The sequence below is a fragment of the Antennarius striatus genome, chromosome 21 (genome assembly GCF_040054535.1).
Source record: "Antennarius striatus isolate MH-2024 chromosome 21, ASM4005453v1, whole genome shotgun sequence".
Taxonomy (NCBI): domain Eukaryota; kingdom Metazoa; phylum Chordata; class Actinopteri; order Lophiiformes; family Antennariidae; genus Antennarius; species Antennarius striatus.
The window spans coordinates 12146431-12159705 of NC_090796.1; the positions used below are offsets into that span (position 1 = coordinate 12146431).

General features: G+C 39.2%; 2 protein-coding genes across 2 annotated transcripts; both read right to left on the bottom strand.

Annotated features, from left to right (window-relative positions):
- Window positions 1–147: 147 nt before the first annotated feature.
- On the bottom strand, window positions 148–4043 carry tvp23b (trans-golgi network vesicle protein 23 homolog B (S. cerevisiae)). Its single transcript, XM_068305017.1, has 7 exons — window positions 3959–4043; window positions 3187–3263; window positions 2395–2539; window positions 2200–2289; window positions 1870–1995; window positions 1390–1518; window positions 148–1301 (listed from the first exon to the last, which is right to left on the bottom strand). The coding sequence occupies exons 1-7, from the start codon at window positions 3968–3970 to the stop codon at window positions 1275–1277; spliced, it is 606 nt and encodes a 201-aa protein (XP_068161118.1). The 5' UTR covers window positions 3971–4043; the 3' UTR covers window positions 148–1274.
- A 956-nt stretch (window positions 4044–4999) lies between these two features.
- Window positions 5000–13194, bottom strand: trim16 (tripartite motif containing 16). Its single transcript, XM_068305964.1, has 8 exons — window positions 13094–13194; window positions 11155–11330; window positions 10528–11040; window positions 7707–7802; window positions 7109–7342; window positions 6853–7024; window positions 6416–6511; window positions 5000–5903 (listed from the first exon to the last, which is right to left on the bottom strand). The coding sequence occupies exons 2-8, from the start codon at window positions 11200–11202 to the stop codon at window positions 5305–5307; spliced, it is 1758 nt and encodes a 585-aa protein (XP_068162065.1). The 5' UTR covers window positions 11203–11330; window positions 13094–13194; the 3' UTR covers window positions 5000–5304.
- Window positions 13195–13275: the final 81 nt, after the last annotated feature.

Sequence of the window (13275 nt, forward strand, 5' to 3'; positions counted from 1 at the left end):
AGATACTATTAATGTTCAAACCAGGATTTATTTTCTTTCATAAATAAATACAGTACCAGTAGTTTCATTAATAGAAGAGATCGCTTTGGCTATTTATAAGGGTATGAACATCTGTCAAAATTCAATGTATGAGCTGGTTGAAGACTTTTAATGTCTGAGTTTGTTGATTACATATTCTAATGACAGAGATGTTTTGTTGATAATTTAGGGGACGGGAATCTTACAAGCCAATGGCTTCTACCTGTTAAACCTTTTTTTTCTTTTCGGATGTTGCTGATGAAAGTGAAATATGTTTTAATAAATTGTTTGGAAAGATGAAAAATGAACTGAATAAATAAAAAAATAGTCTGTCAGGCCAAAAATAACCAATAACCAATTCTACAACTGGATCTGACCAGTTTGTCTTGAATGACAATGACTGTGTTATTTGGAAGTGATGAAAGAAAACAAGTTTAATGCTGTAGTATATCATTTCAGAAAAATCAAATTTAAAATAATGCTGGCGGAATTAGACAGGCCTGGTATAAATACAACTCAGCTGTACTCAACTCATACATTTTATATTTAGTTTATATTTCATTTCATGTCTCACTTCTGCTAAATGAAAAGTCCCCAAAAATCCTTAACTTATCTACAAAAAAAAAATCTGAAAACTAATATAATCAAATTTCATTTGTACTTCGTTTTTACTGTGAACAATAGCTATAAAAATCTTAAAAAGGACACCACAGAACAGAAACTTGTTAAAGATGTATTAGCATAAAAGATGTTGTAGTTTCATTACTTACATATTTACAAGTCTCCTGGAATAATTTACACTCTAGTTTACAACCTTGTTTATAATACAAACAAAATGTTTGCACAGGAAACAACCTCTGACAAACAACAAGTGTTTTTAATTTGACAAAGACTAAAATTAAAAAGAAATGAAAACACAAACAAATGGAGATATTTTTTGGAGCTGGGATAGGACACATCAAACAGTTCCACATTTCACGCACCTCCACCCTTTTCAGTCATGCATTTATTATAAAATAGGAGTTAAAAGGATGAAGGTTTATTGCTCCATTTCAGTTATTGAAAATAAAAATCAGACCTCAGACACCTCTGTCGAAAACCACAAAGAGCCATCTTTGCAATCTACTTCCACTCAAACCTTAAATTAAAAGACGGAAAACCTTAAGAATTCATGTAGCAAAAAGATTTCTCTCTTTTCAAAAAGGATGATGCCTTCATGAATAATGCAAAAATGATCAAATTTGCAAAGTCACACTTTACGATTCCTCTTCTTTGGACAGCGTCTGTGGATGAAAAACATGACACACATGAGATTTTGGGAAACAAAAAAACTGTCAGAGTTCAGTGTATTTTAATAAAAGTCTTTGTCACCTGTTTGAGGAACTGTCGTCCAAAATAATTTGTAGCCATGTTCTTTAAACTGGTCTTGCCTCCCACTTTACATCGCACGTAACCATAGAGATTGGCCCCTTGCAATACCACTCCCATGATCACCACTGGCTGCAAGGAGGAGATCATTATCAAAAAGTTAAAAGCCTGATGATGTCATAGGTTTCTTATTTTAAAACATCCTGTTGGCCAAAACAAGCATATATCTACTACAATTAACTTTCTTTACAACCACAAAAACACACGCTGCAATTTGGACTAAACTGACCAACATACATTTTCTTGATGCCACAAATACTTATGTTTTTCATACACTGCTGAAAATACCCTCCAACAAAGGCACACGGAGGAAACTTTTTAGACTGTTAAAATGCAATAACAATTTCAGTGTATTTTTTTAATTAATTTTAATAAGAATATTATAATTCAACATAATGTTACCTTTTAAAACTAAAAACTTACCACCCACTTGATCTTGAAGGAAAAGAGGGTGCTGAAAGCAAAGACGATCCAGAGAATTGGACAAACAATCAATCCAAGCCAGAAGATTCTGGATTCAGACTCTGATCCTTGTTGCTTCCCAGTGTTCTGAAGACAACAGGATATTCTCACACTTAGGACAGCTGCAAATACTGTAAGGGCTGCTTACAGTAAACAAGCTGATTTATCGAGGCTACACAGTACAAGAGGTCAGCCTTGTTTTTCTTAGGTTATGTCCCACATGTGGGGCAGAACAATTACTGTAACAAAAAGCAGAGAAAGTAGCATGAAACAAGCTGACATGCATCTAACCTTCTTCGACTCAAACACCCAGTGGCTGCGTCCATCATCATCCACCTGATTCCACCACCTAAGACCAACCATTAATCTCCCAGAGATGTTCTGTACAGACAAATCAAATTAAGTGAGTTCGATTAAAATCAACATGGTGTCATGAATTCCCACAGAAAATGTGATGTGCACAAAAAATAAAATAAAAAGCCACACCTTTACCGTCCAGAAGTCACAAGACAGGAGAAGAATTATCGTCACCATGCAGGCAATAAATCTATTACTGAAAGTCTCACAAAACAGGTACACAAGGATGGCAGTTACTCTGAAGAAAAGGTGGAAGAAGGAGGCCACGGGATGTCTGGTAACGAAATTTTAAATGTGATTAATATACTGTTGAGCAATGGAAAAAAGACAATACTGTGCTGCATACAATCCATGTATTTCAATTCATTTGCATAGTGTGTTTCTGTTCTACGAAAACTACAACCTTTTTTGTTATTAACATATAATGATTGTAAGTGTTTGACTAACAAAAACAAGACAGTATTTTAGACAACCAGGAATGAGTGTCTCCTCCACCAGCAGTAATCTTCTATTGATGATAACAGTAACCAGTCTAAACCTGTTTCTGAGATGCAGCTCATATGTTGATCCTGATTCCGGATCATTACACATGATGTACCAGGGAATGGGCCATCTGTTGGTGTTCGTCTGAGTACATAATACTGGCATGGACTTTCTACTGTAGAATGGTGACTATTTTCTCCCACCACCATCTGAGCGACACCATCCTAGTCATTTTACACGAGCCGTGTGATTCTTGAAGGAATCATTTTCTCTCCAGTGTATATTCATAAGAATGGGTTAGTTTCACAAGTGTTCATATTCCTTGGATAAAAGCATCATTTCTCTAAAAAAACAACAACTTAAGACTCAAATAATCACTGTAGCAGCACTGCTGTGACTGCAGAGACTTTTAAAGACACTGGTCATCTGTGAACTTACTTAATATTCGTCTTCCTCGACCTTTGACCAGCATCTTCCTCCGAATCAAACAGAGCAACGTCTTCATCATTAGTATCCTGAGGGATGAATAAGGAAAAGGCTAAATCCTTAGGGATTAATTCAGTCGTCATGGGTCAGAAGAGCTTAAAAAAATCTACAAAATGTTCGTACAAGCAATTATTTGTAATCGGTAAAATAAAATGTTTGCCTGTGTTCAGAAACGACATTTCATGCGATCGGATCAACTTGACAGCTGTTCTGTTAGACTGCCGACTGTTCATTGCTAAGTAATTTTCCTACATTTGTTTTCATAATTTAAACATGGGCACACTACATTTAACAAGTAACATTACTGACCGGAATGTCAGTGGTTTATTTGCGTGTTATAACTCCTGTTTCACGAACGCTGACACATCGACGCTAACTTAATGCTAGCTGAACATAAACATTACTACTGTACTCCATTACCTTGCTCTCGGTGACAAAGTGGACACGTTGAAAACAAAAACATTGCAGATATTTAACAGAACAAAACTATCCTGCTGGGTGTTTTTGAATGCGTTAGATTAAAGATAACACTGGTTTAGAAGCATTTTGTTGTGTGCTTTTAGCTAGCATGCTAACTCAATACCTTGCAACATTAGCATCACAACTGTGAAATGTTTTGTGCTTGATTATTTATTTTAATCTGCTGGTTAAAGGCTCTACTTCATCTGTTTGTCACATTCACAGATTTTCTCTTAAAAAATACATATTAAAATTTTTTACTTACGCCTGCTAACATGTTGATTTTAAGGCTACTGTCGACGCTACGCTTACATGCCAAGTTGGATGGTCATGTGACCAAAATGTTCCACGTAGGCTACTACGTCACGGTTTCGTTATTGGCAAAAAAAGGAGTATATTTTCCTGAAATAAAGAGTTTAAATTCTAAAATATTTTTCACTGTAAAGATCCCGTTTTTATTTCCATTACTTAAATGGTACGGATGTTCCATTTTCATTTGTGTATTCTATTTGCTTATCTATTTAGTTAGTTATGAAGGTATGTAGGTAATTTTATGAATCCCCCTTATTAAGGAGGTTCCACCAGGGAAATTATCATCTCCGTTACACGACACACGGTACAGCAAGCACACAAAAAGCATACAAGAGAAGTACCCAACACCATTCAAGATATAAAAAAGTGGTCACACCATAAAATCTAAAAATAAAAAATACTTTTTGTTCTAAACAAAGTTTATTTGAAAAATAAATCCCCACTTCATCGAGTATCCTACAACCCATGGAATAATCCAGATGTTTTGTAACGTGGTTCATCATTGAAACAGTAGAGGCTTGTTTTATTGTCCTGTTTACATGTTTATCTGCTTAAGGAGAGTTTACATTGCATACCTATAATACTGCATAGCAATGATTTTTTGTATAATAATGCAAATTGTCACCATTGTATCACCTGGGCTTTTAAAAAATAAAATCTATTTATTCATAATAAATCTTACCATCATTAAACTGTTTTAGACTGTTTTCCTAGTATTAACGTATCTTTTAAATGTCATCATCTGAGTCATCTTTTATATTTTAACCGTCTTTGATTATCACTTTATTACTGCCGGATGCACCCAGTGTAGTTCAAAAGCCCCCAAAAATATCTACACAATCCAATTTGGAGGGAGTGTCATATTTCCATGTATCCATTGCACATTCCCAAAGAAATCATCAATAATAGAAATCAAAATGGTCCAACATACAAGATTAAAGTGAACCTGCTAATTTGATATGGATTGAATGGTGATCAAAAACTCTTTTTTGGTAAATGAAGACATGTTTATTTGAATACAGAAAATAAAGAACACCTCTGAATTCACAGTATGGTGAAATGAAATAGTCCTAAACATACAGAGAAGTATAAATACAACTTTACCCCAAATTCACATCAGTTAAACATCCACAATGTATCGTATTAGCTGACAAAACAATAAGGCAAGAGTTTCCATATATTTTCTTAATGTTTTGTTTATAAGCCTGTTGATGGCAGACAAACATTTTGAAAAATATTAGTATTATATTACGATCATCTAGAAATTGATTTTCACCCGCTTTATTTCTAAGTTGCCACTCATGAAACAAGAGTTTTATTTGTAGGTGAGGTGGGTGGAGAGGGGCTTTTAAGCCTTAACGGCTCCCCTGGTGCCACCAAGGCAACAATGTTCTCCTTCTTAGACAACCAGAAAGCAGGGTAAAGAGGTTCCAGGAACTCTGCCTGGTACTCGTGGATGAGTGTCATGGTGTCATGCACGCCGTAGAAAGCCAGGAGACCTTTTGTGTAGTCCACATAAACCCCGATACGGGTGAACTTGTCCACATTAAGAGGAGTTTCTACATCGCTGTGCCAGGCAGAGAAGGTGCGACCATTCCACTGAAGACACCAGGAGAAGTTGTTTCCTGTAATGCAGCTGTTGCTCTCGTTTCCCTTGCGGTCAATACTCTTGTAGGTCAGACCGACATGTGTGCCCTCTCCGCTGATGTCTGCCTCAAAGTAATGACGTCCCAAGTAAAAGCTTTCTGTCACCAGAACCTGGCGCCAGTTTTCAAATCGCTCAGGTACATCAGGATAAGGATGCTGCCAGGGCGTGGTATTAGTCACCTTCCTGTTTTCCTCTGTCAGCCGCAGGAACTTGTGAGCTGTGTCAGCGTCAAAACTCATGTGGGCAGCATCTGGTCAAAGATTGTGAAAATGTTGGTTTACTCATGTTGTAACAGCAAATATCAGAATTGTCACTGAGTCCCTAATAATACTGTATATTACAGTCAACAACATGAACCCTGACAGGCGTCAACACATTTCATTTCAAACCTTAAGCTGCAAAACAAGTCCTCTCATTTGCAGTTAAGCAAAAGAGGCATTTGAACTTCTCTCCCAAACAACCAAAGTTGAAATAATCAACAATGAACAAATATTTCAAAATAGATCACAGATGAGAGAGAAGTGTGAAATACAGTTCAGATTTATCTTGAGACCCTTTGGAGGGGACAGACCTGTATTTATTTAGGGATTTTTAAAAAAATCTTTAGTCTAATACTTAAGCATCACATTAAAAATACACAAATTATATACCACAGTCAGCTCTTTCTTCTGATGTGATGTCAGTCTTTGTAAAATCATGGCTACAATCATTAGTGCAGGATTTCAGCTAAACGACCCTTATTCAAAGATATCAAATACGTACACTTGATGAAGTCATCGTGCTTCTTCGGATCTGGCATCTCCATGTTTTGTTTTGTTGCAACAATTGCTTTAACTGTCGTCTTTATTCCCATTTTGTCTGCAATCGAAGGAAAAGAAGTTGAATCTCAATCGAACTGCATAAAATTGGGCTAAAAGAAAAATGCATCATGGGGGAAAACGAGTATGTGTTGTCTTACAACATACAAACTCTATGACAACATACAAAACAGGTGAATCGGGAGGCGTGCAGTGGGCGTAAAGGATCTCATGTGAGTCCCACTCATGGCTTTAGAGTGCACCTGAATTGTAATGCGATGACACACAGGCTGAACATTCTTTTACATGTGTGAGCACGCCCAGGCAGACAACTATCTGCAGATCTGGGTCGAGGCAGGATTTCCCCGGAAAGTATCATTCATGCAATGCTTTTTTTCTTACCGTTCTTGCACGTCTCTTTAACTTTTTCTATGTATGAAGACACAAGCATGGCGCATAGCTCCTCCGTGGAGTCAGTAATCACACGGCTGAAGGAATTCAGACGGTCCGTCAGGCCAATGTAGATGCCGGGTAAAGAGATATCCGTGGCTTCTTTCTTCCATTCTGAATACGCCTTTCAAACAAACACAGGACCATTCAGGACTGAGAGCAGGATTGTCACAACCTTTGGCTTCGTCCGTGTGAAATGAGCTTTTACCTGCAAGAAATCCACATCGTTTTTATTTTTTGACAGCTTCTCCACTTGCCCCTGCGTCTTCTTCAGCTCTGTACACCTCTGCTCCAGGTGGACCCGGATGCCTTCTGCCTGTTTCAGGGCCTGTTTCTCCTCAGCCTCCAGAATCTCTTCCACTTCCCGCTTCGCCCTCTCCACCACCGTTTGCAGCTCCTGAAACTGGGCCTCGATCACGTCCCGCACCTCTGTCACCGAATTCTGTTGAGCAGAGACTAATTTTCAAATAATCTGGCTTGGATGTGAGATTCTCTGAATTCTGAGGGTAGTGATGCGTTCAATGACCCTAATGGGTCACCGGCAGGGAATGCACCTGGACGCATTGCATAACTCCATACTAATTTGGGGAATGTCGTCTGTCCTCATCTCCATTCTCAACAATACAAAAACATGGATTACCTCCCACACCACAGAGTCTCTGTGTGTATTTTCAATGGTCCAATGCTTCAGGTGGTTTCTCATGTCAGAAATAGCTACCGCCAACTGACAGTCCATCAAATGTTACAACAGTCACATGAAATGCAGCCAGTGGCTCCATGTCAGATTCGTCATGAGGTGTGCTTACCTCAATAGAGACCGTGTTGACTTGGAGTTTGTTGATGGCATTCTCCGCCGCTGTCACCGTCTTCACCATCTCAGTCTGCTTCTCCCTGAGTTCCTTCTGTGAGCGCAAAAAAAAGACATTGGTTTAGCTGAATCCACAGCCATGCTGTCAAGCAGAAAATATGTTGGTTGCTAAGAGATGGCCGGTAAATCTATTTGGCAGCTGTAAACTGTAAGACTGCTTCTTCATGTGAACTGTGATGTCTTTATCGTATGGGTAACTTCTTTGCAGATTCATGTCTGAATTCCTCAGGCAGGTCCAAGCAACTGCGGCACTGATGTTGGCACGTGAGTGAAATTCTTGAACGTGATGTTTAGGCCCTAAAGGGCAGCATTTCCTTTGCTTGAGCTAGTTTGACAGGGATGTCAAGTTATGACAGATCTACCTTACATCTAAATTATACAGTATAATCTGAAAGGTTCCATTTGAGGAGGAGAACCAGACAAGGATGTGGTTACTCCTCTTTCCCCTTTGCATCAACACATCGGAAATATTTAGTCAGAAGAGTGAAGCGCTTTTATTTTGCCATGCTAAATCAATTACCCAGCTCTCATGGTCATTTGCAGTTTATATTTACTCAAACCGCAGAGAATCAAAGTTCATCCCTTCCCAATGTTGAAAAAATACAAAAAACAATCATGTTGATGATCTGAAATGAGAAATCATCTGTACCGTAACCTAGCTACGAGGCCAAATGGTGGTGTATCTGATAGCACTGTAGCATTCTGGCTTTAAATCCACTTGTGGTCCTGAGCCTCTTTCTGTATGGAGTTCAAGTGTTCTCCCCAGGGTGAAAAGCCCGGCTCTCGGCCAATGCCAGCCTGGGATAGAGACTCTAGCTGATTTGACATGTTGGTCCACTCACCAATTCAAGCTCAGAATAATTCCAAGTGACACATGAAACCAAAGCATCGTGTTGGCATGTGTCAGCACAACTCATACAATTCTGAACAGGTCGAGCAAATCCACTGTCTGGCACAGTGACACATCTGTCAGTGACTATAAGCAATCATAAGCTACTCAACATGTGTTCTCAGAGGGAATTTGTGATATACAGCTGAAAAACAAATCTATTCACCATTTCTGTTTTAATCTTAGTTTAAGTTTCTAAAATGCAGCTCTGAAAGTATTTACAGAATCCTAAAAGATAATAGTATCACCTCAATATCACCTAAACTTTGTGTTTTACAGAAAGAGCAAGGAAATAGGTAATTTCCTACTACATGGAAAGGAAATAGTCACAACCAAATTCAAACAATGTACAGAGGAAGGGAATTTGTTTATACAGATGGACACTACAAATATCCTGAGAACAAAGGTGAGTGACATTTCAAACAGTTTTAGACTTTCCTCTCTGTGAGATTGGAATGCAATGCTATTATATGAGAGGCATTGTCTGGGGTTAGATGACACTGAAGTAGCAGTGGACAGTAGGATCAAGTAATGAGTGATGGGTTCTTAAAAAAGAGGATTTATACAGTGCCAGTGTGGAACATGAGGCCTTACCAGGAACTAGTCCAAGACCATGTTTTTCTGCTGATAACTGTACAGTGTAAACAAATTTAGTTGATAGTAAGGCTTCCAGGAAGAAAATTTTTCCCTGCATGCACTTGTTTTTCCACTCACAAAATTGATACATATGACTTCAAATTAAAGCGATAACATGGTAATATTTTTCTTTTCTTTTGTTTTATTCTTTATTGACACTGCAGGCCGCCCAGAGGTGTTTGCTTTGCAGCTCTAATGAAGCACTTTGAAGCTTTGCCATAATACACAGGTGGTGGCTAAAAGATATAGATCTCCGCAGGAATGTCAGCAGGGAATGCCAAACCTGGGGGTCGCAGGATGTCACAATGAGACGAATGACACTTCAGCTTCACCTTTGCGTCAGAGGAGCTAAATAGGTCTGTGTATTGAGTTACCAGACTGACAAACGTCCTCCTTAATCACATAGACCAGACTATGATTTGAGGAGCTTTGGAGTGGACATTGAAGCAGAATTAGTGTCTTAATTGCATTTAAAGCTGCACTGAAGGACATGTGAGAACACCTGTGTGTTTGGCAGATACACTTCATCCCCTCACGACTGTGGATGAGAGCTCCATCCATAAAGCTGCTCAGAGAGCAGCAGAGTGGATCTGAAAGATTATTTTGAGGCTCCAAATGCAGATGAAGGATAATGTCATATTTTTTTCCTTTTTTTTGTTGCTCAGTGTAATTCATTTCAGTCCTCAGTGTTTTAGCTAAAAATGAGGTGTGTCCTTTTCCACACAGTTTGAAACATAGCAAAAGAAAAGAAACTGGAGGTTGGATGTAATTTGAGAATGTTGGAACTGCAACCCACAAGTGATTATGGCCTAATTAATATTTTATCTAAGAGCAATTTCATGGGCGACCTCCGTAAGTCACCCGTCTTGTGGACATGCTGAAAGCTCAAGGAAGAGAAATGAATGATTATATAAAAGATACCTGAAACCTGTGAATGTTAGGAATCTGTTATTTTTTGACTTGATGTGAAATATTGGATACTTCACAGTATTTCACATCAAGACCTTCTTCACAGAAGTCTGAAGAAGGTCTTTATTGAGCTGCTCAGTTTGCCCACTGAGCTATAAAACCTGTGATGAGGGTCACAAGTCGTAAAGGTTAGAAACTGCTTACTGAAGTGACGGAGAAGAAGGTTGTGCATAGAACAAAGATGAGGTGGAGACGTACTTTGACCTGTAGAGTTGGGTTCTGACCCAGAAAAAATGGCCCACAATGTGAGAAAAGTATCGCATACCTCTATGCGACTGCGAGCCTCCACCACAGGTACGGTGTTGTGACCCCTGTGGTCCTCCGTCACACAGTCCTGACAGATGCAGCAGGCGTCGGCGCAGCAGAACAGCTCCAGGGGCCACTTGTGGCTCTCGCAGGTCCGCCTCTCGATGTCCCGGAGCGGGTCCACCAGCCGGTGGTTCTGAAACTTTGGGTTCTCCAAGTGAGGGCGGAGGTGGGCTTGACAGTAGGACACCAGGCAGGTGAGGCAGGATTTGAGGGCCCGGCAGGGGTTCTCAATACACGAGTCACACACCACATCATCGGGACCCAAAGGTTCATCCTTCACTTCCTCTTCTTTTTCCTCAACCTTCTTCTCTTCCGGTGTTTTGGGGACCTCGGATTCCTTCAGATCCTTCTGGATCTTGGTCTCCTCTGTCTTTGATTCGGGGTTTTGATCCTCACTCTGGATGACAGGAGCATCAACTTCTGTTCCATTCTGTTCGGGAACTTCAGCATGCTCGGACTTGTCGGGGCTCTGCAAAAATTTGGGACATTCTTTACTTTTGTCCTCTAAGCAGGAGCCTCAAACAGAGTGACCACAGGCTGCTGGCTTACCTCCACCCAGCACACCTGAGCAAATGCCACATACCTGCTTGGGGGAGGTGGGAACCTCTTCTTCAGCTGCTGTATCTGCCATGTCTTTAGTCTCTTGTCTGTCAGCGTGGTTTCACCTCCTCTCTCCTGTGCTGTCTGAAAATAACTGGCTCAGCCACTTTTGTCAGCCAGTAGTTCCTGAATCACAATGAAGAGCCTAGAAAGCCACACCTAGAGGATGTCAGTCCAAGAAACATACAGTAGTTTCAGCTTAAACTCTTATCCACTCCTGATGCATTTACATACAAGCTGGCGGGCCGGCAAAAAAACCCTAACACGCCTCCAACCATCGCCCACCCCTTTCCTGAGGAAAAAAAAGAAACCACAGGGTGGAGCCAACAGTGCAAACTAGGAAGTATAGAGTTGCAGTCCCCACATGCATTGTGTTTGAACATGAACCAAAACTGTCGAATTTCACTGTTTGCAGATGGTTCCTTTTTACGCACTGATAAACTTATCATCAACTGCTCTGTAGCTCTGTTACAACTTGATTAAAACAACCACATGAGACTGAAAGATCATTCACGCAGGCTTTTGTCATGTGCTCCACCTTGAAACAAATCGTAAGAAAATGTAAATATACTGAGTGAATCAGCAGAATCACAAACAAGAATCAGGGCAGGTTCACTCGTACCGCCATATGACCACGGCCGACACTAATCAGAGAATGACTCAATTAAAGTTATCTCTTAGAATGAGACATTTACTGACAGTGACATGTGAAGAGCATAGAGCGTTTCTCACATGGTCATGTGATCACTCACAGGTGTGTAAAGCCAATCAGAGGTGTAGATTGTTCTTCTTTCTGCACAGTCCGAAGAGGTTTTTTAAAAATTATTATTTAGTTAGGTTCTGAACTTCTTAAATGTTATTTTTATTTATGTTTTAAACCAATTTGCTAGTGAAATTGTCAACCATCAGTTTCCAGCCATATGAAATAATGCAGTTCAGAAATAATAGAAAGTTGCTGGCTGATTTCTGACATTTGATTTCATCCACTCAACTCAGAGTTAAAGATGAAAATGAGGAGATGACAGTTCAGCCTAATATCAGGAGAATAATGTCTGATGCTACTGGATAAGACAGAAAATAATAAATTAATGTATTTCCAAAAGTTATAATCACATAGACTTGACTGTTCTGAAAAATAGATAATATTTTAGAGAAAATAGCATAGCAATTACAGCTTGGATAATCACATTTGAAGCACTTTGCACTGGTCTCTGGACAGCATCAACCACCGCAGCAGAGTTCTCTGAGCAAAGCAGGCTGCACTAATCAATAACTTCATCTTATCGGTGCATCAAATGACATAGTGTAATCACTTATTATAATAACCCCGGGGAGAATAATGACCAAACTTTCCAGCTCACCAGGATGTTTGGACTTCATTTGGGAATAAATAATTTACAGTTAAAAGCTGGTGTTGGTTCATGGTTTCTGGTTCTGTAATTATCTCATTTCAGCTGTTCATTGAAGGAATCAAAGTAAACAGACAACAGTTTGCTAATGTTATAACATTATGAGGGAACAGTGGGGTTTCAGTTTGCTCTGCTGCCCTCAATTGGTGACAATAGATAGATAGATAGATAGATAGATAGATAGATAGATAGATAGATAGATAGATAGATAGATAGATAGATAGATAGATAGATAGATAGATAGATAGATAGATAGATAGATAGATAGATAGATAGATAGATAGATAGATAGATAGATAGATAGATAGATAGATAGATACTTTATTAATCCCGGAAGAAATTGTATTATATAGATCATTATATGTACAGTATATCATATACTGTACATTAGAGCAAGTATTTTAAGGATTATGAGGATTATATTTTTTATTTTACATTACATGATCAGTTAAGTCATTTCTCAATATAACTTTCCAACAAATGTATATAATTAAAATGATTGTATATACACACAAGAATTAATTTAATCAGGTTGAAAAGCAATTTAGGCAGCACAGTGGCGCAGTGGGTAAGATGTCGCCGCACAGCAAGGTGGGTCCGGGTTTGCATCCTTCTCTGTTCGGGGTTTGCATGTTCTCCCCGTGTCTGCGTGGGGTTCTCTGGGTTCTCCGGCTTCCTCCCACCTCCAAAAAACA